Below are 27,973 nucleotides of genomic sequence, written 5' to 3' on the forward strand. Positions count from 1 at the left end.
ACCAGCCACTTCAGTGCCAGCCTGTGGAAAATCAGGACATCTACATGACATATGGTGTGCGCCCACTTATTCTATACACAGGTATTACACATATTGATTGGATTTACGTTAAGAATAATATGAGCTCGGTGCTCTGGATTTTTGCCAGTGAAACACATGGGCTGGCACTAACTCAAGTTCTTATGTAGATTCAGATGTAAATGCAGCATCTACAGAGGTTTCAGAAGCTTTTGTTTTGTTGCTCATGATGACTGGTGGACAGTAGGTCCCAACAAAACCCTGCTATATACTGAAGAGGATATGCAGATAGCACCTTTCTGAACAATATATTAGGACTTTGAGTATGTATTTTTAAACATAATTGAAAAAGGAGGCCTTTGCCTCAATGATCAATTAAAGGTGCCTTACTTCGGGTGATGTTTGTGTTTGAGGAAATGTGAAGGTAGGTCATACCTTGGCAGCGGTGGCTCAGGAGATACAGTGGGACATCTGTCAATGAGAAGGTCAATGGTTTGACGCCAGGCTCCTCTAGTCTGCATGCTGAAGTATTGCTGGGCAAGATACTGAAACCTTAATGCTCCTATCAAAGTGTTAATGTGTGAATTTTAGCTTAAAAGGTGCTTCTAGGAATCGGTGAATAAGGCTTGTAGAAAGAAAGTACTTGAAATGTAGCTACACTTCTCAGTGTTTGTCTCTGCACCGTTGTTATTGATGCCAGATTCAGACTACATTATAATAGCTTGATTGTGGCCAAAACCATGGGCGTCTTAAATGACCGCAGATCATTTTATCGTGTATACTGTGTCGTAACTGAAACTTCATCCAGAATGTCTTATGATGTCCAGACAGAAAGACCAACATGTCATGTATACACAGTTGTAAAGTTGTACATATGACTGCACATGAGTCCGGTTTTTACCATGTTGAAAGTTTATATGCACTTGTCATTAGGTCCGAATGCTTAGATGGCTGTTGCGAGTTTGACAGAGAAGTGACCGGGCTTGTTCTTTGACACATGAAGCCGACGCATTAAGATATCGTGAAAATAATGGAAAGGAGAGCATGTCTGAAAGGGGCTTTAGATGCTTCACAGCTCCCATACCAATATGTGATTCCATTGTCCCGTCTAGAGATCCTGAAGTGCGTCAAGTTTAAAGTGTAGCATCTGTGAAGGAGCTGGAAGGATGAAAACATCTGTGGGATTAATTTAAATGAACAGAGGGAGTTCCTGTTGGGCGGGCTGTGAGCTCTGTCTGGTCTGATTCAGTCCATCTCTTTTCCCTCGCTGTAACTCAGTGATCCTCTGCTCCTCCTTTTGTTTCATCTCCATCTCTATTCTGTAGTCAGAGCGCTCTACACTTAGATGCTCTGATCTTTGGATTTTCATCAAGTTTCCGCTTCGTGACTTATTTGCCTTATTTTCATATAAAGAAAAGTTGGAGGTTGGATTATGCGCGTGGGCAGAAGTTTGAAAGAAAAAGTTCTGTGTTATCTTAATATTTGCCAAAGAATCTTGGAAACAGTAAGGAATTTTCAACTTTGTGGTTTATCTGTCAATACATTACATCCTGGAACTGGTGTGCGTTTGCTTTTCAAAAGCTTTTTTTAGGCTGTTCCTTAACTGTATACTGTGTGAATATCACCTATTTCTTTGTATGTCGAGTAATATTTCAAGCATAATCTTACATGAAATCTTTACCACTTTTCCCTTTATTAATTTTTGTTACAAGCACACTCACATTAGACACTAGAGGAATGTTTTCTTTCTCCCCTTCATTTGAAGGGCTTCAGTGATTACCCACGTTAGTCGAAGGGATCAAATTAAATAGAGTTTTGCAGGTTGTGAGAGCTCCTGTGCTGGGGGGAAGGAAGAGGCCAGAGCTCTCCTTCCTCTCCCACATGTTTTCACAGCCCCTCCTCCTGTTCAGACTACCTCCAAATTGAAATTAGAATAAATTAACATTATTTAATTGAGTTCGCAGAAGGCTGCGATATTTCTTAATTAGCTTTCACCGAGGTTCGCGGCAGGAGAGGACCACATCCGTGCTGTGGAGTGTTTCTGAGGTTACTGTGACGACTGAGGGATGTTTTTGGAGGACAGAGGGGAGCCCAAGAGACAAGGACAGTCATCTCTTGTCTTCTGATCTTTGCCCGTTGCAAGGTCTCTCGTCTTGTTATCATTACATCCAGTCCAAAGTTAATTCATCTTCTCTGATAAGTTTTGCAGACCTTTACACAAAGAAACTCAGATGGAGGACATAAAGAAAGTGGACTGGGTACGATGTTTTTAAGCAGCTACTGTAGATTTAAAAGCCTCCTTCGTTATAGTTGGAGCTTAAATGCTAAACTAAATGCCTTGTTGACTGTTGTTCATTTAAAGCACACTTCCATCTAGGTTCATTTTTCTGACATGTAAAGCTCTGCAAGATGGTGTCAGTAAACTCTTGTGGTAAGAGTTGTCCACACTCCACCTGAAGTGGCTCTATGCCCCACAGTTTGAGAACCACTGGGTTAAAAGTAAAAGATCAGGAGAGTGTTTTGTGTTTCTTAAATTTCAGAACTTGGCATCGCTATGAGCAAGGAAATGGGCATTGCGGTCCGTCTCTGAGACCAAAGCATTGAAGCCTCAGTGGCTCCCTTTGGCCACGCTGGCCTTTCCATAAGCTGTGTAATATTAGGAGAATAATCCTCGAGAGGAGTAAGGCTAAATAATTACCTTTCAGTGTCTACCTTTTCTCAGCGTGGACCCCTCCCCAAACTTTTTTTTGCCGTCTCTGAGTGGTCTGTCATTGGATCTTGTGGGAGAAAGGAGACCCAGTTTCTTCTCTCAGTCGGTGTAGGTCCAATCATCGGGCTTCCTGTTGTTGCTTCAAGATGCAGGGCATCGCTGTCATCAAGTTAGTGGAAAGGTAGAAGACGATACCAACCTCTGTACGGTCTGCAGTCTCAGAAGTTTAAGGAAATATTTAATACGTATACTTTTGGCTGTTTGTTTAAATCATCACTAAATACAGTGGGGCAAAAAAGTATTTAGTCAGCCACCGATTGTGCAAGTTCCCCCACTTAAAATGATGACAGAGGTCAGTAATTTGCACCAGAGGTACACTTCAACTGTGAGAGACAGAATGTGAAAAAAAAATCCATGAATCCACATGGTAGGATTTGTAAAGAATTTATTCGTAAATCAGGGTGGAAAATAAGTATTTGTTCAATAACAAAAATACAACTCAATACTTTGTAACATAACCTTTGTTGGCAATAACAGAGGTCAAACGTTTACTATAGGTCTTTACCAGGTTTGCACACACAGTAGCTGGTATTTTGGCCCATTCTTCCATGCAGATCTTCTCGAGAGCAGTGATGTTTTGGGGCTGTCGCCGAGCAACACGGACTTTCAACTCCCGCCACAGATTTTCTATGGGGTTGAGGTCTGGAGACTGGCTAGGCCACTCCAGGACTTTCAAATGCTTCTTACGGAGCCACTCCTTTGTTGCCCGGGCGGTGTGTTTTGGATCATTGTCATGTTGGAAGACCCAGCCTCGTTTCATCTTCAAAGTTCTCACCGATGGAAGGAGGTTTTGGCTCAAAATCTCACGATACATGGCCCCATTCATTCTGTCCTTAACACGGATCAGTCATCCTGTCCCCTTGGCAGAAAAACAGCCCCATAGCATGATGTTTCCACCCCCATGCTTCACAGTAGGTATGGTGTTCTTGGGATGCAACTCAGTATTCGTCTTCCTCCAAACACGACGAGTTGAGTTTATACCAAAAAGTTCTACTTTGGTTTCATCTGACCACATGACATTCTCCCAATCCTCTGCTGTATCATCCATGTGCTCTCTGGCAAACTTCAGACGGGCCTGGACATGCACTGGCTTCAGCAGCGGAACACGTCTGGCACTGCGGGATTTGATTCCCTGCCGTTGTAGTGTGTTACTGATGGTGACCTTTGTTACTTTGGTCCCAGCTCTCTGCAGGTCATTCACCAGGTCCCCCCGTGTGGTTCTGGGATCTTTGCTCACCGTTCTCATGATCATTTTGACCCCACGGGATGAGATCTTGCGTGGAGCCCCAGATCGAGGGAGATTATCAGTGGTCTTGTATGTCTTCCATTTTCTGATGATTGCTCCCACAGTTGATTTTTTCACACCAAGCTGCTTGCCTATTGTAGATTCACTCTTCCCAGTCTGGTGCAGGTCTACAATACTTTTCCTGGTGTCCTTCGAAAGCTCTTTGGTCTTGGCCATGGCGGCGTTTGGAGTCTGACTGTTTGAGGCTGTGGACAGGTGTCTTTTATACAGATGATGAGTTCAAACAGGTGCCATTCATACAGGTAACGAGTGGGGGACAGAAAAGCTTCTTACAGAGGACGTTACACGTCTGTGAGAGCCAGAGATTTTCCTTGTTTGAGGTGACCAAATACTTATTTTCCACCCTAATTTACGAATAAATTCTTTACAAATCCTACCATGTGGATTCATGGATTTTTTTTTCACATTCTGTCTCTCACAGTTGAAGTGTACCTCTGGTGCAAATTACTGACCTCTGTCATCATTTTAAGTGGGGGAACTTGCACAATCGGTGGCTGACTAAATACTTTTTTGCCCCACTGTATGTTTGCATCAATTAAATGAGATCCAGTGGTGGTGAACAGTTCGAGCCATGTTTGAGGCACAGTTTTAATCCTGAAGTCTCACAGGGCACCAGGCATTTACACGTTTAATCATTTCAAGTAGACAAACAAAAATATTAATATTACACACCCTTCCCATTTCAGTTTTACTCACTGGTAGCCATGAAGTGACAAGTGTGTGTGTTTGTTGTGTGTATTAACGTGCTGTCTTGTGTGTGTTGTGAGGGATATATTTTGATCCAGTTACTGTAATGCGGCTATCATTTTTCCACCTCTTCCTCTGTTGGGTGCATGTCGAGTTCACAAGTTAAGCACTGCGAAGAGCTCACTCTCTTCAATACCCGCGCCGACTGGTGTAAAAGGGCCTTCCGCAAAGCGCCGCTTGTAATCTGCCTTTGGTAAGTCCTCCTTAGTTTTATCTGCCAAGGATTACCTCACAAGCTGCAAGCAGGAGAGAACGAGGGAGACGCAGAGCAAGAGAGAGAGAAATGAAAAGCAAGTCAAACAGAAAACGATGAAGATGGAACAAAATGAAAACAAATCGCTGTGTAATCTCTGAAAGAAGGAGACCTGCTTTTGAGTTGAAGGGAAGTTTCCCTCGCCACTCATTTAGAGAAGGAATTGACTAATCCCTCCATGATTGATGTCTGCTATGAGAGGCTCTATGGCAGACTAATAGGGCTTATGAGGATGACCAGAAAGTCCTTTGTGTGTGCGTGTGTGTGTGCATGTGTGTGCGTGTGCATGTGTGTGCGTATGTGTGCACGTGTAGGAACCAAACCTTTTTGTCTTGTGTGTCCTTCTATCCAGTGGCCGTAGAGGCCAGGGGTTTGAATGACATAGCAGCCGAAGAAGGGGTAACTTTATCTTAATCTGGTCTTAATCTGCCCTGGTGCTCCAGGTGTGTGTGGGCCTAAACCTTGAAGGATCCTGGGTTTTGGGGTGAGGTTTAAGGGGACTTCATCTGAGGAGATAGAAGTCCATGCACTTGAAAACTCCTTGGACCTCCAGAGGGTCTGAGACCCCCCGCACATTCCTGAAAACCGCACTCACTTAGTGAAGCTGAACCTTCTTCCCGTCATCTTTAAGTGGCCCTTCCTACATTTTAATTGAATTAAACCAACCGTTCTCCTTAATTTAAAAAAGACCTTGGAAGTATCTTATGAATTAGTCAGTGATTTCTCTTTCAAATTGTGCGGGTGTGTTCAAGTGTGTGTACATGCACACACGTGCACTCTTGTGTCTGTGTTTGAGGAAAAGAGAGTGAGTGTAGAAATGATAAGGCTTTAATTGCCTCTTCCTAAAGCCCTCCAGCCCCCCTCTTTCGGCCTATTATAGTATGCAGGTGTGTGCTTTTATGTGCTATAGGAAATACTAAGTGGCATTTCCAGTGCTCAACTCTCACATCACCTGGTGGCATCCTTCTCAGTTTGTATTTGAGCTTTCACAGACCTCCTTTGACCTAAGCAGGAGTTGATGCATAAATCCAGTCCTGCAGGTACAGTTTGGACCCTTTGAAATGTTCGTTCGGTCTTTTTGTGTAAAGACCCCCCATGTTATGAGAGTTAGTAGAAAGTTGCAGTTAGTTATGGCTGAAATGTTCCTCATATACAGAGATTTGAACTCCTTTATGGTCTCAATCATCATCTGTGATCAGCCCAGCCATGAACCTCACTCTAACCCTATCCTAGCAAAATAGGGTTTGTTTGTTTATTTAATGGTTTTCCCAATTCTTGATAAACTATTTACTTGACACTATAAATTATGACTGTAACAGTTATAGTCCGTATTTCATGTTTAAAAAAACAAAGTCAGAGAGGCCAAAAGGAATGACTGCTTACTCTTCAAATTAGTTGCTGCATAAATGTCTGTCCATTAATTGGTCGATTGTGGGATTGATTACTGACATTCAGAAGAATAAAGCTGCTCAGAATCTCCATGTCTACTGAACAGTGTCATGTTAAGCTGCGATCTAATAATTAGCATTTCAACATATAAACTATTAAATGCTAAAAATGAGAAATTGCTGAAGGTGGAGCCATCAGGGGCCTATAGAGATTAAAGTCAGGTGTTCAAGCACCACCCAGATGTATTATTGCCTTTTAGTCACTTAAATGTTCTATTCTTTCTCCAAACTTTTTCTCTTTCCGGATGCTCCTGTCAGTCCTCCTCCACCACACCCATCCTCCTTTTCTCTCTGTGTTGATGCATGTGTATTCTGATCAGGAGTCAAAGGGGTAACTTTGTAATTATGTTCATTTTAATTGGCTCTGCTATCACCCCTCTCATCACTCTGGAGCCCACGCTGCGCTGGACAATGGCAGTCTGTAGTGTCGGGGTTAAGCAACCGCTGTGTTAACACCCCCCCCCCCCCAAAAAATAAAAGAAAAAAACACGCACACTCCTCATGTGTATGTATGTATGTATACACACACACACACACACACACACACACACACACACACACACACACACACACACAAAAACTGCCTCTTTACCTGCAGAACATAATTCCTAAAGTGGCCTCCTTAATGAGTTTTCCCTGCCCTGGCTTAGATTAATTGATAAATGGTGGTTTTATCAGCCCAGCTCATCTCTGAATCCATTGCACCACTAATTTGTTTGTTGAAGATGTCAGTTAAAGGAGATTAATACGGTATAGATTTATAAAAACAACATCCACCTTCTTTTCCTCTCTCTGTTCTTTCTCCCAAACCTTGTTACTTATCTGAGAAGGTGGAGGAAGAGCATAAGATTTAGATGGATGTTAAGGTGCAGTTTTAATGTTGGTCATGAAGAAATCCTGCTGGAAAAAAATGGACTTTAGATTTAAAATCTAATTTTGATCTCAGACGGGTTTTTTAGCTCTGAAAATGTGTCTTTTGTTTGTAAGAAGTTAGAAGGTGAAGGTACTTTGAGGGCCCGTGACTCAGAAAATGTCTTCTGATTTATAAAAAAGTGTGTGTGTGTGTGTGTGTGTGTGTGTGTGTGTGTGTGTGTGTGTGTGTGTGTGTGTGTGTGTGTGTGTGTGTGTCAGCTGAATGTGATGGGGTCAGGTGGCAGGATTAAAAAACCCAGTTACAAATAAACAGACAAACACTGAACAGATTTATCGAATGGTTTGAATATTGAAGTGCAGCAGAGCCACAAGGACACGCCAATAATGCCAAACTGCATTAAAAAAAATTCAATCAAAATCTATGTGCAAACTTACCTTTGCCTATTTTTTCTAATTTGATCAACTCCAAGAGGGTAACAGCAGGAAAGTAGTTGTAGGTAGTCTTTGCTATAACGCTGTTCTGTGACTTCCTGCCTTCCAGAGCTGCTTCACCTGTGTTTTTCACAGGTCCTCATAGACTTGCAGTCTCTTAAGTTTGTCTCCTTCACTGCTCAACCAAGTGCACAGTTGAAATGGCAGTTAAAACAGACTAATGCACTATAGATTTATAAAAGCAGCCTCCCATTTTCTCCTCTTTCTCACAAACCTTATTTATCTGAGGGAGATTAGGAGGCAATTAGAACATTAGATGTGGGCGGACTTTGAATTTGTGCAAATCTGGATTTTAAAATGTAAGTTTATTTCCTGGCAAAGGCATGTCTTGGCCATACGTACCCATATACAGGGCAACCATATACACTGATTTTGAGCGGTGTTTGAAGTGGCAACTGTGAGGTTTCAGTTTGAGCTAGTGACAGTGTAATTTTATGAAATGGTGATTGAGGAGAAGGAAATGGCTCACTGGAATGGCTCAGGAGGAGTCTGAAGTATCCTCTGTTAGATCAGTGTAACTTATGAGAGGAAGCAGATGGAGAAGGACTCAAAGAAATGGAGTGTAGGACATTTTTACCATCAGTGATGTTGTCTTGGTTTGTCCCCACTGCAGACAGCATCCTCACCGCACGTACTCGATCTCAAACCTACCCACCCTGCATGCCTTTTCCCCACAGCCAAAGCTAATTTGCAGAGGCGTGAGTGTGGGTAATGCTACTGCCGTTTCCATGACAAGCTAAAGCCAGCGCTTACACCGCATTATGCCCCTGTGTTACATGTTAGGCGAGTAAGCGGGCGGGTGGGCACACTGCAAGCTGGCACTGTCCCTCCCTCCATTTTATTTTCCTTTTTTTTTTATTTTTCCCCAGTGAATGGTTTTATTTCAATTTCAAAGGCTTGTCCTCTCCTGTATGCTTTTTTTTTTAAAGACAGCTTTGCGTGGTTATGCCTGTGGAGCAAAATAGGCCTTGGAAGCGATACGGTCCTGGAAAAGGAAACCGCTTTTCCAGATTTTTGCATTTTACATCTCTGTAGCCAACTGCCGAAAGGCCCTCTGTCTTGGCCTGCAAGTGATGGAAAGCGTGAATCACCAGCAACCTCCCCCCCATCGCCATCATGATGAGTTTATTTACATATTTCTTTACTTGGTGACAGTACACAAAGCCACAGTGCAAAGATTTGTTAAATAGCTATGAAAACTTACTGAAGCAATTTCAGTGTGTCATAGATGGGCTGCCCTTCTGTTTCCACCTGTTCGTAAAATAAAGCCCAACTTAACTAAACAGCGTCTGAGCTCTCGTACTCATACCTCTCTTTGGAAGGAGGCCCCCACCCCAGTCGATTACAAAGGTAATGAGACATACATTTCCTTTGTATGTTAATGTGTATTATTTTTTACGCTACATTCACTCTCCTCTCCTGTTCCACCCTTTTGCCCCCCATCCCCCACAAACCCCTCCTTCTCCCCAATCTCCTTATTGCCCCATCCACTTCACATCTCCATTTACATAATTGAACTTTTGATTGGACTTTGCTCCCTCCCCTCCGCTCTCACGCAGGCAGCGTTTGAAATCCGAAGCATAATTTCATGGGTAAGATGACGCGAGGTGATCGTTCTCTCTCTCTCTCTCTTTTCCGCTCCGTGTTTTTCCTAATGTGAAGACGTTGGACTTGGAAAGCTCAGATTAAACAAATTGCTTGTTTTGATTGAAGGTGCAATTAAATAATTGAGCATGTGGTTATTTGGAGACGAGCCAATCAGATGAGGTTTTTCTGTAGCAGGATGGACAGGCCACTTAAGTGCACCAACCCTATCCTCTTAAATATGAGCAGGTATTAATTTTTTCCCCAAGTATGTGTATCTTGGATAAGAGGAGTGTGTTAGGCTACCATATCTAAGATGTTGTTATCCATACAGTAAGTGTGTATGTCCCTGCTGTTTGCATGCATGTACAGTATGTGTGTCTTGTGTGTACTTTGCACTGCGTGTATATGTGTGTGCATGGACTTTCCTTTCCTTTTTTTTCTTTTTTTGCCTTAGGCTCCTTGAGCGGATTACAAGTTTTAAAGAGTATGAGATTCAACACCTCCTCAAATCTGACACTCTGACACTGCTTTGAAGCCTCGAAAGTGAGATTGGAAAGACATGGAAGCTCTTTTCTCTCCACAGAGTCGTGGGTTTATGTCATTGGGTTGAGCCCAGTTAAGTTTCCATTGAAGCGTCATGCCCCAGAGTGAGAGACAAAGCTGCCACTTTAAAATGTTTGACTTGTGTCTTTTTTTTTTATGACTCAGAAAGGCTAGTTTGGTGGCCTCTGTGTGCTTTAGCCCCCATGTTTAATGCCACGTGACTTTGTTTACATTTGTTGATCTTTGTTTGGGTACAGTTTAGTAGACTTTCTTTCAGATTTTTACCCTTGACTCTGCAATTCTCCACACTGTTAGTGGGGCAAAAGGTATAAGACTTGTCTACAATAAGCAATTAAAAGTTGCTTTATTAACTAAACTAATGACTGGAATCAAAATCTTACCATCCACCCATCCACCTATGATTATCTGAAGTTTAGTCCCAGTGGCATCAAACTATTTAGGGTGTTCTAGATGTCTTCTCCCCTTTCACCATGACTATCCAGTTGAGACTGGAAGTTACCATTGACCACTTCACAGGTCGTCTTACAGTCATTAAATAAGTAAGTTGAATTCCCTCACTTGGGACAGCCACTTTCCCCCAACCAAGAGGAAACAATCCACCTTTTTCTGGCAGAGAACCTCCGCCTTGGAGCTGCTGACTTTTATCCCAATAGTTTCACTACAAACCGCCACAGTGTGTGCTGACGATCACGCTCCAAATGTAACGTATTTCTACAGCTAAAGACTGTTTTTGAGTCTTACAGATGTAAATTGTTGCTGTTCTTTTACAAAACTTCTTTTTTGCATTTCCATTATAAATGGTAGATTTGATCAGTGTGTAAAAACTGAAATATATTTTATTTTCAGACTGTCCATCTGTTTTGTAAATAAGAAATTAATTTCATTAATGTTTCCTGGAAACCTTTTAAGGAGGTAGGGTAAGATGAGTCTTTTCAACTTATGGTTTCAGCTTATCTCGAGTAGCTCAGTTGAACATTTTCTTTACTTTTGAATAAAGTGGAGAATTTGTGTCTTTATTTATTTAATAAAGTGGCTTTACCCGTGCTTCCCACTTGATCGAAAGCATTTGTAATATTGTCTTGCCTATCTAGAGTAAATTAAATAGTTGCTCATGGTCCACATCTACAGTAAAGACCAGTGTTGGGTAAGTTACTTTAAAATAGTAACTTAGTTACATTACTAGTTACTTCTCTCAAAAGTAACTCAGTTACTTCAAGTTACTCGTTACTTTCAAAGTAACTAGTTACTAGGGAAAGTAACTTTGGTTTTACTCAGAATTCTCTTGTTAAGGTGTTTCTTCCATAACTTTGCAGTCTTCTAGCTTGCTTACTTGCCACAGTGCACTGTGCCACCTACCAATAGAAAGGAAACGATAATGTGCACATTTCCACGAGAGAAATCCCACGCCTGGACCGTCATTGACTGCTGCCATGATTCTAGCCTACGTCACAGCGTCATGTGCGCCTTTTACATCCAACACAAAAACTGCAGTCGTGGTGCTTTCGATTGTACTCAGAACTCAGAAATTCTGCCTTCTGAATAAGAAGATGTAGGTAACACCAGACTGCAGATGAGCTGCATACAGGGCTGGACTGGGACAAAAAATCAGCTCCGGCATTTTGACTAGAGACCGGCCCGCCATTATAGGAAAAATCATAAAGCCTTTGAATGAAAATAAACACTGTTGTGACAGTGATGTACACTGTTCTGATGGTATATATGCATCAATCTATCAATCGTTTGTTGTAAGACTCAGATAATTATTTTTTAAAAGCGAGACATTTTAAATAAGAATAAGAAAGAAAAGTATTTCTTTGTGCCCCCCTCTCCCTGTTAATGCCCTACATGCCCCCCTGGCAACACTTTGCTAGACCCGCCCCTGCACAGTTACCAGCTGTCAGCTGCTTAGAAAAGGATCCTGGTGTTATTTGTCTCTCAGAAACAGTTCATAACTTCAACTCATTCATGTCACCTAAAAGGTAAACCTGTTTCTCCATCACCTGTTCAGCTCTGATGATTCAGTAAGGACATCTCCTGGTTTCATCTTCACGTTTCCCTCTCACCACATATCCAAACCGACATCATGACCAGCAGCTTTTTTGCAGCTGTGGCTCCAGCAAACATCAGCTGATACTAGAAATTAATATTAAATACATTCTAACAACAGCTGATCAAGCTTAAACGTGCTGCTGTTGTTTAGCGCGACATCCGCTGGTTTCTTCTTTCGGCGCAAAGTGAGCGATAAACAAACAAGAGAAAAAAGCCGATCAGCTGATCACTGATCAGTTTTCATGATTGAAGTAGAAACGGGAGAGAGAGGGGGGAGAATGAGAGAAGAAGAGGCAGCTGTGCAGCAAAGACAGAGTAACTCCAGCTTTGTGCCTTTTCCATTGTAGCTGAATTACGGGACAAACTGTTCCTTTTCACCTCAATAAGAAACGCGTAATATTTTCTCTGAATACCAGACAGGACGGTTGGCAACTCTAATAACTTATGAACAAAATAAAGTTCAACATCAGTAACATAGCACCACCCAGCTGTATAGAAACTCCGTCATGCTAGCTAGCACGCAGTACGGAAAAAGTCAGCATAACGAAAATAAACTCCACCTAAACTTGGTTCATATCTGACCCAGAGAGACTGCAGGTCATAACTTCTTACCTGAAGTTCAGTTCACACTCGGACCGGCGGCCGCCTCGGGTCTCTGCTCCTTCTGCGTCCCTTTTCCTTCATCCACCTGCTGGCCTCCACCACTTGCTAATGTTACTGAATCTGTGGAAGCTCCGCGATAGCCACCACACGAAGTAACGAGTAACGACCCTATCTAAATCCCAGTAACGACTAACGCGTTCCTGATTTTGGCATAATAACTAGTTACCGTGCTCGTTACCACAATAATAACGTAGTTACTGTAACGCGTTACTTAATAACGCGTTAGTCCCAACACTGGTAAAGACAACAACCTCACTCTAGAATTGTTCTGTAGCTCCACATTATCCTGTGAGAGCTTATTAATTATCTCTGTCATTGTTGAGCAGCATCACCGTTATTTCAGATCTCACATCACCCTCCCAAAATCACATCTGTGAAACCCAAAATCCTCCTCCTGACTCCAGTACCAACAGGAAGCTGGATGCTTCCATTCCCAGGTTTCCTCCTATCTTTCATTCAGGCATTGTAGTGAGCTTAACCCCCCTCCTTTCTCTCTAACATCCTTTTCCCTTCCTCCATTTTTTTTGCTTTCTTTGCCCCGTCAGATGTATGTTGTTGACACTGAGGCATCAGGAAATAATGGAATCTCTTGTCAGTGGCTTGTATTTTCTGCCCAGGCTGTTATGGCTGTGTATAATAGTAGCAGAGGAGGAGGAAGAGGGGAGGTTATGTGCCACTGATAGTAATGAAGGTTGCCTTTTCATTTTTTAATATGGAATGTTTGTGGGCCAAGGCAATGCTCTCCGCTAATCCTACCCTCGAGCCGAGCTAGCTACATGACTGTGTCAGTGTAACACACACACACACAAACGCACACACACAGTGACATTCACACAGACTGATAAAAGACAAACACACACACATGCACTCGCTCCTTTAGGCAAGACAGCAAACTGTTTGATAAGTCAGGGTGCATTTCTGCTCCTCATGAAAATTGCACTCCTGTGTTTGTGTCTTAAGGAAATGCAGCCAGTCCTGTAACGGACGATATGGTATTTGTTCAATATTTGATGGATATGAAAGCTCGAGTGGTGCGATGCATTTGTAAAACCTTTATCGGAAAAGGTGGTAATGAAACAGTCTGAGGAAAACTACACCCGCTTTAGGTTGTGATGACTGTAGGGTCGCTGCAAGGGGTTTGTCGGAAATGAAGAAAACATTTGGTTAATCTGTGCTTTTAAAATGGCTTGCCAATTTCCAGTAACGCACCTCCAAATACTTTTAATTGAAGTCAGAAGTATGTATAAGTGATTATTTGTGTGTATTTGTGGCAAGGTGAATGAGCCTTAAAGACACTTTCCCTTAAACTTAATATTTATTTCCACTGGCTGTGTTACACAGGTGTGTGTGTGTGTGTGTGTGTGTGTGTGTGTGTGTGTGTGTGTGTGTGTGTGTGTGTGTGTTTTCTGCCGGCTAGGGTACAGGGTCTGCGGCACTGGAGTGTGCTGTGTGTCTAATTGCTTTAATAGCACCTGGTCTCTAATCCCAGGTAATTAGAGCGCTCAAATTAGACAGCTACTTTCAACCGTCACTTGAAAAAGCAGAAGGGGAAGGCCTGGAGGAAGACCACTCCACACTGAAACTCTAAAAACACACACACACATTGTAATGGCACACACAAATGGCGGCAAAGGAAGAACACGACTGGAGTTTGAGTCTTTGGAATGATCAGTGCTCACGGTTAGAAACAAACAAAACAAAATAACCACTATCCACATGCTGTAATTTTAAAAATAAGATAATCCTTATCTTTTTGCCGCATGATTTTATGACTTCTTATCTTGTTTTTTTGCTTCCTTTTTCCCCCCTTTCCATTTGTTTGAGAAGCACTGAGGTTTTGTCAAGATCTCCTAAAACGTGTCTGACGGAGCTGTGGGTAAAGGTTAAGGCCCTCTTTTTAAAGATGAGCCGGAAATGTCAAGAGCCTGCTCCTCAGGCTCTCGCTACAGTCTCCCTGTACCAAGACTGCCATCGGGCCCTGATTGACTCTCTCACACACACACACACACACACACACACACACACACACACACACACACACACACACACACACACACACACACACACACACAGGTACAAAGGTTAGGAGCTGCTATTAGAGATGGCCTCCAGTCTCTTTCATCTGCTTTGGAGCTTGTGGCTTCTTGGTAGACTCCAGGCACATGGTCATAGTTTAAAATGCAACAATGGATGAGTAACAGACTTCCTTGTGCTTATAGGCTAAATGGCTTATTTTTTTCACTTTTGACCTTGTAAACTAAATATATTTAATATTAAAACATTTGTGAACAGATAGGGCAAGGCCTGACGGCATTATCAAGCCTTTTTTTCAGTTTATAATGTAAAAATAACACAAAACCATCTAAAATTGACAAATGTTCTGATGAGGAATTAGTCAGCACGCTGGAAATTCTATCTCAAAATTCAAATCTCCTCAGTCTTGGCTCCCATCCCTCGACTTTATTTCTTCATAATGCAGTAGCCGAAAGCAGCCAAGAGAGGGGGTTGGTTGGCCACCACAAGCCTTGTTAGGGGAGTGAGGTTCACACAGTGAGAACTGTCTTGAGCTGCAGCTCTCAACTGTGGGTCTTAAAACTGGGTTAACTAGTTACTGAGGTACATCACCTCATGTGCAACTAACTTCTTTCCTTCACTGGCCTCTGCCGAGGCTTGAGTAAAAGTGAAGTTTAAACATCACCTGGTAATGTTTGGATGTCACAGCTCTCATTTAAGTGAGTAATGTTAAAAAAATGTGTGCAGATAAAACAGACTATGTTGTAAACTTTCTCAAACATATTGCATAATATAATTCATGATGTCTGTGTTATTTGTCATATGTTAACTGCATTTTTTTTTTTTTTTTTTTTTTTTTTTGCACAAAAGACTGATATACGCTTGCATTTGGAACACATTTCATTCTTTTTGATCATTGGCCTCTAATGTATTTAATCAAATCTCTATGACATTTTTGCCGTTCCTCTCCAAAATGATCTGAGAGAATTATCCCTTATCAGTCCCTCCATAACCAGATTAGTGAACAGCCAGCTGAATAATCAGAATAGCACGGGCGTCAGGCAAAGACCACTGTCTCCACACCACTGAGGATTTGTGGGATTTGGAGTCTAGGACAGGAAAGGCTCCTAAGCTTTTTCAACCCAGATAAGACTTCAAAGGCGGAGCTAATTAATAAGATGTTTACATTATTCACGGTCATACACTGCATTCTGAATGACCCTTCATTACGGCACGAGTCTGTGTGTGTGCACGTTCATTCGTGTGCAAGCTCTGTCATTCTGTCCCGGTGTCGTGCTAATTGGATGGGTAGTAGTTTTTAAGTGAAACATTTTTAATCAGTAATAAATAAGGAAAAGGGGGTTGTTTTGGAGTGAAGGGAAGGAGAGCTGCATAAATATATACTCTGGAAATTAATTGACAAAGTACAAGGGTAAAGTACATTTGTGCTTTAAATATAGTGATCCCAAATGACAGCTGTAATTAAATCATGTATATCTGAATGTTGCACCAATCCCCTCATGTTTTTTTTTAAATTTATTTTAAAAACATGACATTTAAGGAGTCTCCCTCTTTCTTCTTTCTCCCCCATCATTACCCCTTTAACCCTGCCACCGCCTCCTGCCTGCAGCCCAGCCCAGTCCCAAGCCCCATTCTGGGAGGAAAACCCAATGCCAGCCAGTCCCTGCTGGCCTGGTGCCGCGAGGTCACGAAGAACTACCGTGGGGTGAAGATCACCAACTTCACCACGTCCTGGAGGAACGGGCTGGCCTTCTGCGCTCTGCTGCACCATTTCAGACCCGATTTGATGTATGAACCACAAACGCACAGATCACATTAAATTCACACTCATTCTGAACTTAATAACTAACTCAAGTTAGGTCAAATGTTCTAGTTATACCTAATGTTATACCTAATCTTTTTTCATAACTTGTAGGGGTGCAACGTTACTCCCAGACTACTCTTTCCCCCTTTTGGGGAAAAAAAATCCCCAATGTAGAAAAGACGACATTAAAGCCCATTTGTCATATGTATTTTCAGTTAAAAATTGACTTCTGCATAGACATAGGTTTCCCACTGAGGTCTAAATCATCAGTCAAGCATCAGACCTATAAGATAGAAATATATAATTTCTTTTAGCTCGTATCCTCCTTTAGCATCTACTTTTTATCTATGTGTGGTTTCTAATGAAAACTGGAACCAGACAGATGCAATGAGGAACGATAAAGTAAATGTTGCAGACTGTATAACAAAGAAAATTGTTGAAAGAAACTGAGCAGAAAATAGGGAAAGTTGAGTAAGTTGCCGAAACTGACATTAACTATATCCAAATCAAGCTGCTTCAAAGACTCCACCGTTAGCTGATGGTGTGTTTGTATCGTGATTTCGGTCTCGGTTTCAGAATTCTTACACCCCTAATCCCTTGCTATTATATTTGCACAGCTAACCTGTAGTGTGCCCGTGTTTGATTAATGTGATTCATTCATACAAACACTCAATCTGTCATTTCCACAGTCAAAAACTGTTGTATGTTTGCTTCCGACACTAATTGTGTTGTTCTTGTGTGTGCGATTATAATTCTTTGAAGTATATTGTGTGTGTGTGTGTGTGTGTGTGTGTGTGAGTGAGACACTCAAAAGAACATTATATGGAAAACCTGCAGTCCCATCAAGGAGGCACACATGAAGATAATTTTGTGTACACGTGTGTGTGTTTGTGCTTGTGTGCCTTTCCTCTCCGGTGTGTTATTTTTACATATTTTCCACTCTATTAGTTCTGTTTATTGCACTGCTATGAAATTGCATGTTACAGTTCTAATACCATTACATGTGACGCATATTTAAACACACCTTTTTCTCCGCTATGTCTCTCTGTCTACCATTTTTTTTCTCTCTCTTTCTCTGCTCACCTCCTCTCCAACCCTCCCCACTGTTCTTTCAGAGACTACAAGTCGCTCAATCCTCAGGATATTAAAGAAAACAACAAAAAGGTAAGAGGCAGCCACCGCTGGGCCCTTCACACCACTTAGCTCCCTCCCATCCACATCTCCATTTGGCCTTATTTAGAGATCTGCCATTAATCCATGGATATTGTGTTTATGTGGTTTGAACGGGATTGGTAGACACACATAGGAAGACAGTCAAATGCATGTGCACACACAAATGACAGTTTTCATAAGATGTTCCCCCCCTGCTGTGATGTGTGTGTGACTTAGTCACCTGGCAGAGATGAGAAAGTGTGTTCAGCTCAGCAGCATGCTGGGAGCTTACTAAACTACTTTAGCAACTTGTGTGTTTTTAATAAGAGAACATTTGTCTTGTGTTGCTTAGAGCAGTGGCTTTAAATAGTATAAACAGGGATTTGGTGTCAGCCATACATTTTTGTTTTCAGTGGTTCAAAATTAATGGGACAAACTAACAATTACATGTAAAGACTTTTTAAAATACTTGGATGAAAAAAAACAAAACAATGTCTGCCTGAAATGTAAAACCGGGGTGTAGCACTATGGACATCAGCGAATGTTGTGTTTACTCCCTCGAGTTGCTCCCCCAGATCTTTACTGCAGCTGCCTGTAGGTACGTGTTTGTGGGTATTTCTGCATTCAGGTTTTTACTTAATAATCGAAAAGCAATCGAAAAGCATGCTCTCTTGGGTTTTAAATCAGATGACTGAGTCAGTTATTGAAGACTATCCCATTTCTATCCCATTGCTTTTGCAGTATGCTTTGAGTTATTATCCATTTGCGTGGTGAAGCGCTACCTGGTCAGTTTTGCAGCATTTGGCTGAATCTGAGCAGTGAGCATAGCTCTGTACACTGTTAGTTTTTCTTTAGTTTAGTCTGCTGTGGTCTTTCAGGCCTTTTGTTGATGCTGAGCTGGTCGGTGCATTCAATCTTTTTAATAATGCAAACGATTTTTGATTTGTCCACTTGTAAAGTTTTTGCTGTCTGTCTGAGGGTTATTTGGGTTTTACAGGCTAATGGTTGCTCACTTACAATAATATATCTTAGGATCTCATATTGACAATTAAATAAAAGTTACAGTGAAAACCTTCACAATTCAAATTCAGCACTTTGAATCAACAGCCTGCTTCATTTGTCTTCAAATAACAAGTGAGCAGGTCTCACCTGGCCATGAAATTGTCATCGTCAATGTCAATTATCCCATTAATTTTGAACCTCTGAATATGGGGGATTGTGTATAAATATGGTTGTCACTCTTAAACAGTTGTAAATTTATGTATATTATAAAACTCCCTGAATTAAAGCTCAAAGTCGCACTTTAATCCCATCTTGATTGTCTGATTTCCATCCCATGTTATTTTGTACAGAAGCAAAACTGCAAAATGTATGTGTGAAAAGAAGAGTTTCATTCCTCTCCTCTTCTAACAAATTTTGACCCACACATAAAGCAGATGTACACACCTATTTTTCATTGTTGCCCTATGTCTTCATGTCTGCACATTGACTGTTAAAGGTTTCCTTCCACACAGATCTACATTTTTTTTGCCCGCTGGCTCTTCGCCTCCACATTTACTTCTTCGCACACTGCTGTATTTTTCCCGCACTTACTACACACACGCTGCACGCACCTGTATTCACACGGCACACCAGCGGTCCCCTTTTCGGCCCCGAGGGCTACACGGAACGATATGCGTCGGGTTCCTGCAGCTTGATTTCCTCTTCTCATACACTCTCTGGCTGAGCGATAACCTCTGGTGGCCCTGTTAGGCATGAATGCTAGCCTGTTGACAATAACCACAGTGGAGGGAGAGGTAGAGACCCAATCCCATATCTGCTAACTGCCCCTCACCCCCCTCCAGGTGCTCAAGTAGCCCTGAAGAAATTGGCTAGATATAAGTAATATAGGAATATGCCGTAGAAGGTGATAGCTGGTGAATAGCTGCAGCACTGTAGCCGGCGTACTCCGACCAGCTTCTCTGTGGAGATCTACACCTGGTGCTCATGTATATTTGGCAATAATGGAGATACAGGTAGATATTACCTACCACTTCCTGTTAGTTCTCATGTAGCTCTCAAAAACCTGGGTCTATAATGTATGTATTTTTAGCTGTCATTGTTTCACACAATGCTGAGAGTGTTATAAGGGGTTAGACTCACGATATTGGCTAAAGTAATAGAATGGATGATATCATTTCTGAATGGCCATTTAATATAATGTTCTAACACCTTGCTGAATTTATGCTATGAAGAATTAAATCTTTATCCCTTGAAAGCTTACTAGGAGTAAACCTTGAAGCTCTTTTTTGAACTGAATCGTTTTTGTCATATTTCATGCCTGCTTATAGAACAGAAATGACTGTTTGCATCAGAAATTAAGTGAGGGTAGTCTTTGCCTGTGGAGCAACCTTTGGAAAATCCCAGAAACTCTTCCAATGGTCGTCAAAACACCTTTTCATGGAGATATACTGAGGTGTCAAAACTCATCGTTAGACCACAGGGGCGGTCGTCAAAAGCGTTGAGGCAGTCCAAACTAGTACCGAGCACCAGTGAACATTTCATCGAGAGATTTGACCCCATCGCTCCTAAATGTCATGCATAGCTTAAAGGGCGGTGATCATATTTACATATTTTGTTTCTTGTCTTTTAGCCTAACATTTCAACAAAATGTGCACTGTTCCTTTCATTTTCACTTACCTTTAGCTCCATGTACAGAGAAAATATCACAAGACTCTGATCAGAAAGATCTTCTGTTAGCTTCATCATTTGTAGAAGTACTCTGGTTGAGGTGCTGCCTGGAATGGAGGAAGACAGGAAGGAGGACATGGGGTGACCGGCTGCTAGCTGCGAATTCACCTGACCTACTTTACTGTGTCATCAGCACAGTGTATTCATACAGATGTTGTTCAGACTTTGTGGTGGGAATCTGGCAGTTTAATGTCTGATCCAAGTGAGCTGAACATTTGTGTTTTCACATGCACAGAGAAAGGTTCAGGGCTTCATGTTCATGGAAGGAAACTGCTTCAGACAGCAGATTCACATTTCAGAACAATGAGAGCAAGGCCCTCAGAAAAACAAAGCACTAAAATATCAAAGATAGCAGCCAGTGAAGTTGGTGGAGTTTTTTTAATTTAATTTTTCAGTCAATGAAAATACTCCGGTAAGTTTGCTTCCTCCTGGATTGTGCTGAGTCAAATATTGGCATTGCATGCTGCTTTATTTTGGTTGCTAGATTAATTTAGCTTCAAAATCCTATCATGAAGAGATGCTATGAGATGCAGTATCTGGAAGGTGTTGTATCACATCTCCAGCGTTGCTGCACAACTGTAAATGCAAGTGACTGATTGGATGTGGAAGCCAGGTGGTTCAGGAGAGCAGAAAGATTAGTACTGCACTGGGTGGTGTCATATAGCACCCTGAGGGTGTTTGAATAGAGAAAGTTGACCATCATAAAAAGAAAATGCTGACATGACATGAGATACAGTGGAAGAGAGCATAGTGTGGCAGATTAAGGACCCCAAAGCAGGAAAAACAACAAAATAAATGACAATGGGTGTTTAGAAAGGAGACTTTTTAAGAGGAAATCATAAATGTTTGCAGATCTGAGTGAAAGAGACTGATGAAAAGAGAAGAACCTGTTCAGTGCTGATTCCTGATGAGTTATTGGAAAGTATAGAATTTATTGAATGGAGAGCGGGAATGGAAATGTAGAGAAACGACGACTATCTCTGCTTTTCATGGGCAGTTGATAGACATGGCCCCCTCCTCTCACCGTCTATCTGTGAAAAGTGATTGCAATGAGCTCAGACTGTGCTGAATTATGACAGATAAGGGCAATCAATATTGGGGGTTGGTAGAAAAAAAAGGGGGAGAAAGTGAATAATTCAGAACATCCACAGCCTTTGAAATGATCTGTTATCAAACGGTATGTGTTTGCATGTTAATTTGTAGAGGTTTTGTATGTTTTATGACTTTGGAGCATCGATATGTTTGGACCTTTTGCTTGTGTGTGTGTGTGTGTGTGTGTGTGTGTGTGTGTGTGTGTGTGTGTGTGTGTGTGTGTGTGTGTGTGTGTGTGTGTGTGTGTGTAATGAGGCCAAGGAGAAGTAATTTGTCATGCCATCTGATAGTGTAGCACCAAGCACCAGGCTAAATCGCCCTGAGCGCAACCATGAGGGGTTGGGTTGAAGGAAGGAGGTGCTGATGATTGACAGCGATAGATAGCTGTCAGTCAACGAGAGGGAGTGGAGGGGGAGCAGGGAGCAGCGGCCTGGGGCAGGCGGTGGTGACATTTAGTCCAGACCCAGAGCTTTGTCGGGAGGTTGATGGAAAGTGAGAAAACTAGATATTCTCCAAAATGTGTGATATATACAGTGGGGAAAAAAAGTATTTAGTCAGCCACCGATTGTGCAAGTTCCCCCACTTAAAATGATGACAGAGGTCAGTAATTTGCACCAGAGGTACACTTCAACTGTGAGAGACAGAATGTGGAAAAAAAATCCATGAATTCACATGGTAGGATTTGTAAAGAATTTATTCGTAAATTAGGGTGGAAAATAAGTATTTGGTCACCTCAAACAAGGAAAATCTCTGGCTCTCACAGACCTGTAACGTCTTCTGTAAGACGCTTTTCTGTCCCCCACTCGTTACCTGTATGAATGGCACCTGTTTGAACTCATCATCTGTATAAAAGACACCTGTCCACAGCCTCAAACAGTCAGACTCCAAACTCCGCCATGGCCAAGACCAAAGAGCTCTCGAAGGACACCAGGAAAAGTATTGTAGACCTGCACCAGACTGGGAAGAGTGAATCTACAATAGGCAAGCAGCTTGGTGTGAAAAAAATCAACTGTGGGAGCAATCATCAGAAAATGGAAGACATACAAGACCACTGATAATCTCCCTCGATCTGGGGCTCCACGCAAGATCTCATCCCGTGGGGTCAAAATGATCATGAGAATGGTGAGCAAAGATCCCAGAACCACACGGGGGGACCTGGTGAATGACCTGCAGAGAGCTGGGACCAAAGTAACAAAGGTCACCATCAGTAACACACTACAACGGCAGGGAATCAAATCCCGCAGTGCCAGACGTGTTCCGCTGCTGAAGCCAGTGCATGTCCAGGCCCGTCTGAAGTTTGCCAGAGAGCACATGGATGATACAGCAGAGGATTGGGAGAATGTCATGTGGTCAGATGAAACCAAAGTAGAACTTTTTGGTATAAACTCAACTCGTCGTGTTTGGAGGAAGACGAATACTGAGTTGCATCCCAAGAACACCATACCTACTGTGAAGCATGGGGGTGGAAACATCATGCTATGGGGCTGTTTTTCTGCCAAGGGGACAGGACGACTGATCCGTGTTAAGGACAGAATGAATGGGGCCATGTATCGTGAGATTTTGAGCCAAAACCTCCTTCCATCAGTGAGAACTTTGAAGATGAAACGAGGCTGGGTCTTCCAACATGACAATGATCCAAAACACACCGCCCGGGCAACAAAGGAGTGGCTCCGTAAGAAGCATTTGAAAGTCCTGGAGTGGCCTAGCCAGTCTCCAGACCTCAACCCCATAGAAAATCTGTGGCGGGAGTTGAAAGTCCGTGTTGCTCGGCGACAGCCCCAAAACATCACTGCTCTCGAGAAGATCTGCATGGAGGAATGGGCCAAAACACCAGCTACTGTGTGTGCAAACCTGGTAAAGACCTATAGTAAACGTTTGACCTCTGTTATTGCCAACAAAGGTTATGTTACAAAGTATTGAGTTGTATTTTTGTTATTGACCAAATACTTATTTTCCACCCTGATTTACGAATAAATTCTTTACAAATCCTACAATGTGAATTCATGGATTTTTTTTTCACATTCTGTCTCTCACAGTTGAAGTGTACCTCTGGTGCAAATTACTGACCTCTGTCATCATTTTAGGTGGGGGAACTTGCACAATCGGTGGCTGACTAAATACTTTTTTGCCCCACTGTATGTATGTATGTATGTATGTATGTATATATATATATATATATATATATATATATATATATATATATATATATATACATATATATATATATATACACTTTACAGGTAAAGGAAAAGGTTTTTGGTCCTAGATGCTTTCTGTAGTAGTTTAGCTGGTGTACTGTTGGTCAGTTGTACTCGGGGTTTGGCTGTATCTAGTTAAACCTTGTGCAAAAGAGGGATTGCATTTTTTTAAATAAGCTCGCCATTGTCAGTCAACGATGCATATCAAACAACATAATTTAAATGCCATTAAAAAAAATGAATGAGAGAGATTATTTTAACCCTTCTACACTTGAAGTTGATTTCACAAACTCGATGAAAGCCCACCATGAAGATGGAGCTTGATTCAACACCACCTTCTACTCCATTGCTATGCTACTCTGCTGCATGTAGTACACACAATAGTGAGTGTTATAAACAAAGGGTTGGAGCAACAGTACTGGCTAAACTATATGGGGGAACGTACATCAGCAGGTCTTAGTGGTGGGAATCACCAGGCGTTCTATGATATGTTATCACAGGACACAATACAGTATTATTGTGATTTCTTTATTATTTTTTATTTTAGAATATCAGAGTGATTTTAATCAGTCCAAGTCAGACTGTGAGTGTTTTCAGAAAGGTTACCTCCTGTCAGGTGGCCTGTGTGATCAAAAGTGGTCATGAGTGTGCAACACCCTCAAACTCTAAGAAACCATTTAGTTAGCAGAAGTTGCAGTCAGTTACAGAATGAGGAAAAATTCAATACAATCAGGCAACTACCATGTTTTTTGTACATACATGGAGGTTGATGTCCTGTATTTACTCATGTGACTGAGCTTGTTCTGAATGAGGAGTTAGCTTTGTCAAGCTAAGTGTATCCAGAGTTGGATGTTTTTTTTGGGGGGTGGCCTGATTTAACATAAGTTTGCTCAACTAATATTATTAGGGTTGCAGTACTAGTATGCATTCACATGTATTTGTGGCAGGGCCTAGGAGCTTCTCATACATACTTGTTGAATCATATAAAGTGTTTTATTGCATTTTGTTTATATTTATATAGCAGAATCTTAACTGTAATAAGCATAGTGTATTTATGTAAATCTCAGTCATCACACATACAGTGATTATTAACATCTATATATTTTTATAATAACTATATAATATATTCAATTCATTATCCCTCTGCAAATGTGATGTTACGTTCTTTGTTTCCATTTTTTCATGTTTCACTTGTGATGTACATCGCCTGTATGTAATTTAACAGCCACAAAATTTGTATCCAGTAGATTTTGTTCGGCTCAGTACAAAACACAGAATGGAGAATTTTAAAAAGTGCCAAAGGCCCATAGGAGGGGATTTCGCTCATTAGTAAAAAATAATAATAATAAAGATAATGATATAGTTATAATAAGACTCATTAAAGCTTGATAGTAGATTATTTTATTAAATTTCCTGGGCCAGCCGTATCTCCTCAGCTCTTTTTAAGACCTGTGGTTCTTCCTAAATGGAGCCACACTGTTGCACTTGATATTTGCTTTACCTTACAATATAAAGTACCTTAAGGCAACTATTCTTGTGATGTAGCACTATTTATTTGTGCAGCTGGATAGTGTAGTGGTAAAAATACACACCTCTGGAGTGGGGGTCGCAAGTTCAATCCCCGCCATGCTAAAAACCAGCCCTGGAGTGGCGCAGCTACGTTTGCAGCCTGTCTGGGTGACATAAAAGTGGCTCAAGCCATCTTTTTTACTCCCTATAACTGTTTCAGCCCACTATGAGTATGCATGATTATGGTTATATTTACTGTTTTTAAAATTTAAAAGCTAAACATGCGTTTTAAAAGTTATTTTAAAAAGTTATTTTCAGCAAGAAATAAGTGAGAGAGAGGTACATTGTTATTTCTGGCATCTCTGTTTTGGTAGTTTTGTTGTATTGCCACTTTAATTTTTTACTTTACTGGAGATGCTGTACTGTGTCACAGACTGCAGGCTACCACCTTTGAACACCATCCTCTTAAAAACAACAGGGCTTTGCTGAGTAGTCATCATTGTCTCAGTACGATACGACCAATACTTTTCAAACTGTAAGAGAAGATATAAGAAGAATAAAGCATGACACTAAGGTCGAAAAGACTGTAGCGCATGTCAAGACTAACATCGACCCTGAAACAAAACCCAGTTCGAGAGCCTCCCCCGACCTCCTCCTCATGCAGCTCTCACTTTCTCCCACTCTCACGCTTTCCTTTCTCTCATTCTTTCATTCTGTACCTATTGAGCAGCAAAGTTGTCGCTCTCTTTCACAGCCTACCCTGGGCAAGAGGGGAACAATGCAAGCACACTTTGCTCCCCTGAATACGTGTTAGAAACCCAATCAGGCCCTCTTATTCGTCATATTCTTTTCTCTTTTTTCTTTCACAGTCCTGTCAGGGAAAAGGGACGGGGGGGGGGGCTCGCAGCAAAGGCAAACCCCTCTCTGTTCTCCCTTTTCTTTTTTTCCCGCCGTCTCTTCTTTTTTTCCTGCTTTGTTTTTGTGTACATGCACTCACATGCACCTCATTTTCCTGTGTGAGTATAGTTATTCTACCCATGGTTAGTTTTTTAAATCAGTAGAAATAAAACAAACAGGTAAGAGAGGAAAAACAGTCCTTCTACCAATTGATTGTAAATTGAGAAATGCCTCAGGTATATGAACTCTACAAAAGCATGCATACATGCCATAGTTACATCGTAAACCATGTACTTTTAACATCTCTTAAAGGAAAACCGGCTGTACAGGAGCATCAAGGAAGTAGCCACTGTGATGTCAATGAGTGATTTGTGATTGCCTCAAGTTAATCCCTTTGTTTTTATTTTTTTGTATTTTTGACAACCAGAAGTGACCTTTTTTAGACGAACTTGTCTGTAGAAGACACCAAAGACACTGTGAGGTCCACCTGTGTCACCATACCTGTCTGTGAAATTGGTCTTGCCCCTGATAATTCAGACTTTTGGTCTTAATGCAACTGAAACACGCAAGTTATAAAATAAAACAAAAAAAACCCCCTCATCTGCAGTTTTTGTAAAGTGGGAAATTTGCTATAGAAAGACTGCATTGTACCAGGCTGTAAACATGCTTATATCTGTGACTAAAATTAGGAATTTTAACACAACATCTACCTGGCTTTTGGGTCCAGCCTGCTGTTGTCATTAGAGAAACATCAGTTTTTTTCCGTCCTGGCTTCATTTTTAGCCCCTGCGGTTGCAGCTTGGTTAGAATCCACTTTTTCCCCTCTTATAAAAACACCTCAGTATATATAGGACGTGGTTTGACAGACTTGAGAGCAATTTCTGAGTTGTTCCATGCATAGTCACTACATAGGCACCTCTAACTACTGATACAGTATGATTTAGTAACCAGGCCAAAAATATGACAGAGACCACACAATTCAGAAAAGAGCTTTGAGGTTTTCTCCTAGTAGGCTTTCAAGGTGTAAAGAGTTAACCAACAGCTCAGTAGTAGAAAGGCCCCATGTGAGAGTAGTGCAGGTGCACATTTTTATCCAGGGAAAAACCCACTGGATTTTTTCCACACTAGTGAGAGTGGGTATGAAGCAGACTATCTCCTGCTGTGTGCTACATGTGAGAAAAGCCAACTTTGGACCGTATCCCGACCTGCTTCTTACGATATTGTCCAGAATAAAAGTGAAAAAATGTCTCTAGAGGCTAGTTTCACAAGAAATTGGAGACTGAAGAAGCAGGAAAGAACTCAAAATTGTAAATAGTTAAGCAGGCTCTTCAACCATCAAGGAGGGTTTGGTGGAAATCGTGGGGGTTGATAGACTGAGCAGAGCAACAGAGGCAGTGAAACAAACGGGTGCAGCAACAGGTTGGAATTAGATCAACACTATCAAGCAGGCCAGATACAAGCTGCGATACCTGAGAGAGATGGATGACGAGGTTGTGTGTGCGCAGGAATGGAGGCTGTGTGTTTGTGTGCTGTTAATCTATTTATTTACCTGTCATTGGCTGCGATAATGGTTTTCATCCCTTCTCTCTGTGTCTCTCTGTCTCAGTCTATCTTGTGATGGGGGATTGGTTTTTCGTGTGTCGCTTGATAATCACACCTGTATTTTCTCATCAGACTCTAATCAGACCAATTACACGCGTGACGGAGAGCGTGGGCATGTTGATGCAGGGGAGCGATAAAGACACACACATACACACTCACAGACACTTCGGGATTAAGCTCTCTGT

The 27,973-nt window shown here is 41.6% G+C and overlaps 1 protein-coding gene across 5 annotated transcripts in view; it reads left to right on the plus strand.

Annotated features, from left to right (window-relative positions):
- ehbp1 (EH domain binding protein 1) overlaps positions 1 to 27,973 on the plus strand; it is a 171,230-nt gene that overhangs the window by 73,063 nt on the left and 70,194 nt on the right. For all 5 annotated transcript variants that reach the window (XM_085427306.1, XM_085427307.1, XM_085427308.1 and 2 more), the window contains 2 exons: positions 16,414 to 16,592; positions 17,724 to 17,772. In XM_085427306.1, coding sequence (XP_085283432.1) covers positions 16,414 to 16,592; positions 17,724 to 17,772 — 228 coding nt within the window. The remainder of the gene's footprint in view (positions 1 to 16,413; positions 16,593 to 17,723; positions 17,773 to 27,973) is intronic.

This window comes from Rhamphochromis longiceps, linkage group LG13 (genome assembly GCF_057381845.1).
Source record: "Rhamphochromis longiceps isolate RC_006_pf linkage group LG13, R_longiceps_female_GT1.1, whole genome shotgun sequence".
Classification (NCBI taxonomy): domain Eukaryota; kingdom Metazoa; phylum Chordata; class Actinopteri; order Cichliformes; family Cichlidae; genus Rhamphochromis; species Rhamphochromis longiceps.